The sequence below is a fragment of the Cydia fagiglandana genome, chromosome 16 (assembly GCF_963556715.1).
Source record: "Cydia fagiglandana chromosome 16, ilCydFagi1.1, whole genome shotgun sequence".
In the NCBI taxonomy this organism is placed as follows: Eukaryota; Metazoa; Arthropoda; class Insecta; order Lepidoptera; family Tortricidae; genus Cydia; species Cydia fagiglandana.
Genome location: NC_085947.1, coordinates 13,288,829 through 13,293,366, shown reverse-complemented (window position 1 = coordinate 13,293,366; position 4,538 = coordinate 13,288,829). Strand labels below are relative to the sequence as shown.

Sequence of the window (4,538 nt, the reverse complement as noted above, 5' to 3'; positions counted from 1 at the left end):
TTACACAAAATATCCTAAATTATTGACTAATATGATAAAATATTAGCACGGAACGGAAGAAAAACTTATAATAAACTGTATAAACCGGCTTCTTACACTTTTTACGCTGTTAATTTGACACAATATCGTTATGAAAATTTCGTTCGGAATATCATAAATCCTCTGAAATGAGTATTTGCTTGGATTATTTGGCCCTCTGACACTGCAATCCGGCACACTACAAGACACCATCTTCACTGAATTACTTTATTTAATACTTTTCGTCCTAATCCGTGTATATTTTTCAATTTGAAAATTACCGTGATACGCTCTTGGCCGTCCGCGGCCGTCGTCAAACTCAAAAGTGGTTACGTTTTCTCATTGGTAGTCTGACTCTTTCGCACTCATGGGATGTTCATATACGTGATGGCTTCCCTTTCGCACACTTCAGCTGTCTGTCAAGCGCAAGCGAATCCTAGGTCTATGACGGGTACTGATTTTCATAGTGAGTTTGTAATAAACTGGTTAGTTTTGTACTAAATATGAATATTAATTATTAAATTATTATTTTTCTCATTTAAGGCGTCTTTAGTGCTATAATCAAAAATATTTATTATAAGAATGAGCCATTACCACCACGAGTGACTGAATCTGGTAAATATATATACGGAGGTCGAATATTTAGAATCAAATTATGGCGGATAGGTAAATTATTCATACTTAATTATCAACTAAACATGCTCTTTCGATTGGGTTTCGATTGGGAAACATACTTCTACAACTCACATGTACATAATTGTATACCTCACTCGCTCTTGCACGATGCCAATACACACTGTCCCGACTATTCATGACGTACACGTATTGTTGCTATATGTAAGCTGTTTGTAGCGACATTATATCAGGGCTAAAAAAGAACTTGTCAGGCTATAATTCAAACCACACTATTATTTACACCGCTTTTTACCAACTCTACTTCTTATATTACGTATGTATGTTACATCCAACGTGTGCAATCGTTTTATTCTGTAATGTCGGCTACATACGTAACGATAAATCGTTGCGATAAAACTGTGCAGTCCGACTGTGCAGATAAATCGAACCGTGTGTATGACAAATCGTTACGATAATCGACAACGAATTTCGGTTTTTGCGGTAGCTGCTCTGTACACAAGTTTCTGAACGTATCACAAATGTCGATGACGTCAATGTCAAATCAGTCAGTTCGATTTCGATTAAGTTTAGATTATTTTGCTGCACAGCTGCATTCCGTGTTGCGTTTGTATACTTTTCGCAATTTTTGTGGCAAGTAAATAATACAGAAGGTGTGCCATGGCTCGAAACAGCAATGAAAACAAAGACGACAACATCGATCCAGCTTCCGTGGCCTCTAACGTCAAAAATACCTTCAAACAGGTAGATATTATTGACAAAACTCGATGAAGCATAACATATAAGTAATAAAGTATTGAAAACTCGTATTTCTCGGTTCAATGAATCTTCTTATGAATCAGAAACCGTTCATCTGTTATAAATGCAATAGCAAGTTTAGGTATAAATGCCATAACTTGATCCTAGAATTTTAAATAATCAGTTTTTTCTAAATACATAGGACGTCATAAAGGAGCTTCTGAACAGCTCTTTCGAAGACAACAAGACGAAGCTGGGCAATGATGCGTTGTCTCTGGTTGTGGAAGTGGCCAAATGCCTTGTTACGGAGACTTGTCTCCGTGCCTCGAGCCAGGCACTGCGGGAATCTTGTGACAAAGTTGACATTGAGCATGTTGAAAAATGCCTACCGCAGCTGGTAAGATAATTTATACTCAAGCTTTAACACATTAAGTGCCGAAAACCCGACTATCGGGTATTTTATGATTTTATTCCCAGGCCTGACAAATCTATAGTCAGGATCTTGGTACTTACTACTGCTTTATATGACAAAGTTGTTATGGCCTGGCTCAGATATCTTGTTTGGCTGGGTGCTGGGTGGCAATGAATGTGTTAAACAACACATTAAATATTTCGTTCCTCAACCTACTGTGAAAGACTGTGAGGCATAGTCCTGTTGCCTGCCCGGAAGGGCGAGAAGAGACTTTAGAAAGATTCCATTCAGACATCTATATCATAATGAATGACAAATTATATTAACAATAAACAATTAATTTATTTGTTGACCATTTTCAGATGCTGGACTTCCCATAAACAAACCCAAACCCTCAAGAAACTTCCAACCCAATTTTCAGTTGTGACTCAAGTATTGAGGCCTTAACAAGATAATAATTTTACTGCAACTTGGATCTGCGGTCTGACTGATTTACAAGAGGGTACAACAGCAACACTCCTAACTGTACATTGGTGGACCTTATTACTAAAGGCATAAGGTCCGCCTATGTACAGTTAACCTTTTGAACGTCAAACGGCGCATCCGTTTGCCACTGACGCCAGGGAGGTAAAATTTAGTTTTGTGAATAAATAATGCCAACCTAAAAGTGGGGCGTTTTCAGTAAATTTTCATCAAAAAACGATTGACGTCAAATGCGGTCTTTGGCGTCGTTGTCACGATTTTGCGTTGACGTCAATTGCCGTCTGTGGCGTTCAAAAGGTTAACATTGTGGGCGATGGTACAAACATACCCTCATATTTTATTAACCCTTCAAAGTTATTAAGTATATTACTTATAGTTCGTTTTTTTTTGCATTAGAAAGAACTTCGCAGAAGTAAGCGTGTGGTTCCAAATCCGGCACTTTTAGCGGTAATAATTTGAAGTAAATTATATGTACTGACCATGCTACATTAGATAATTCAATAATTATTAACAATTAAAGAGCTTGATAAAAACTGCACGCTTACTTCTGTGGAGTTCTTTCTAATGCTAAAAAAAACGAACTATAGTAATGAAGCTCTTACACCATGGTATAATAATATACTCCGCCTGGTACTCTCTTCCCGTCTTTTCTAGGTCACCTGACTGACACAAGCCTACGTCATCATGCGACAGCGCTATATGATAATATGCGATAGCGCTATATATAGCGGCTAGGTTATTGTGACGTAGGCTTGTGTCACTCTGGGAAGAGAACACCATGTTTTATTAGACTATGCTCTTACACTATGAAAAGGATCTGTTAGGGCTGATTTAGACAGCGCGCGAACTCGCACGCGATTTTAGTTACATTGCGTACTGTTGGTTACGTCCAATTCAACCGATTGATCAAAACCCGCAATGTAATGAAACTCGCATCGTCTAAATGAGCCCTTAGGGTTGGCATCAAGTAAGTGGAGCATTCCACGGGCTGTCCCGTACAAACACATTTTAATACCTATGTTGCGACTTTTTTTCGGAGTTTAAAGCAGGCGATTATTTTTCTGTGCATATTTTTAGACCATTTGTCATAGAAAAGGAAACTCTTATACCTGCAAATCTTCAGAAATTCGCGTTTGTACGGGACAAACGGTGGACAATTTCATGGAATGCTCCACGTAAGGATGCAAAACACGAAATATTTCAAACATTGCCGTACCCGCCATTTACTATCTCTATCGCACGCGTAATACTCGCGCACTCAATCATATTGCTGTCCCGCCCATGAGGCTGGCGGTCAGTCATAGCAATATAACTAGAGGAATGCGCGTGCGATAGAGACAGCAAATCACTGGTCAATGTACGAAATTCTTCAAGCTTAGCGCCCTTACTTTAAGAGCGTTTTCACATTGTCCGATCCGATATTGGATGTAGGATCCTACACCCCCGTAGTCAGTCACGCACACTACAACAAACATTATGCCTACACATACGCACGCAAACATGGGCTTCCGACGGACGGCGACGGAAGCGCCTTTCCGATATCGGAAGGCGGCTATGACAAAAACAGCTGCAGACGAGTGCCATTGGCATTAAGTCCGCCTTTTTTTGTGTTGTCTATCGTTTTTTTGGAATAATGATTTATTAGATGTATATAAATAAATACAGAGACATATTTCCTACATTTTACTCCTTCCGACATCCGATATCGGATTGGACAATGTGAAAACGCTCTAACGAAGGCAAAGAAGTTTAAAAATATGCCAACTACGAGTATTCAAAGAAATGATGTGGCTCTCTTTAGCTTAAGTCTCACGCGATAAAGACCACCCACCTCTTTCTAATTAGTAATTTACGAAAGGGATGAAAGATGTCTCACACAATTGCGACTTGATCCCTAATAATTTTGAGTATGTGACTGTTTGTGTTCTAAATGAATTAAAATGAAATAAATAATAAAATAAAAGAATTATCTCCCAAGTCCCAACAGAGAGTTGTCTTCTAAAAGCCGTAACACACTACCAACCCAACGTCGCGGTGCGGTGCGGTAGTATGTTAATGTTACGGCTATAAACTTCACTCTGAATTTAGAAAATAGTAGTCTGTCTTAAGCGTAAGTGGTATTTACCTTAAAATCACTAGAGTTTGACCAAGCTAAGCAGCGATTTTGATATACATACCAGCGGTGCGAAGATTGACGTTCAAAATAACACTTGCACCGTCTGGGCTATCAAAATCGCTGCCAGCTTTGTAGGTA

At 38.9% G+C, this 4,538-nt stretch overlaps 1 protein-coding gene across 1 annotated transcript; it reads left to right on the top strand.

Annotated features, from left to right (window-relative positions):
* The first annotated feature begins 1,228 nt into the window (after window positions 1–1,228).
* On the top strand, window positions 1,229–2,298 carry LOC134672106 (centromere protein X-like). Its single transcript, XM_063530020.1, has 3 exons — window positions 1,229–1,395; window positions 1,592–1,786; window positions 2,164–2,298. The coding sequence occupies exons 1-3, from the start codon at window positions 1,312–1,314 to the stop codon at window positions 2,179–2,181; spliced, it is 297 nt and encodes a 98-aa protein (XP_063386090.1). The 5' UTR covers window positions 1,229–1,311; the 3' UTR covers window positions 2,182–2,298.
* Window positions 2,299–4,538: the final 2,240 nt, after the last annotated feature.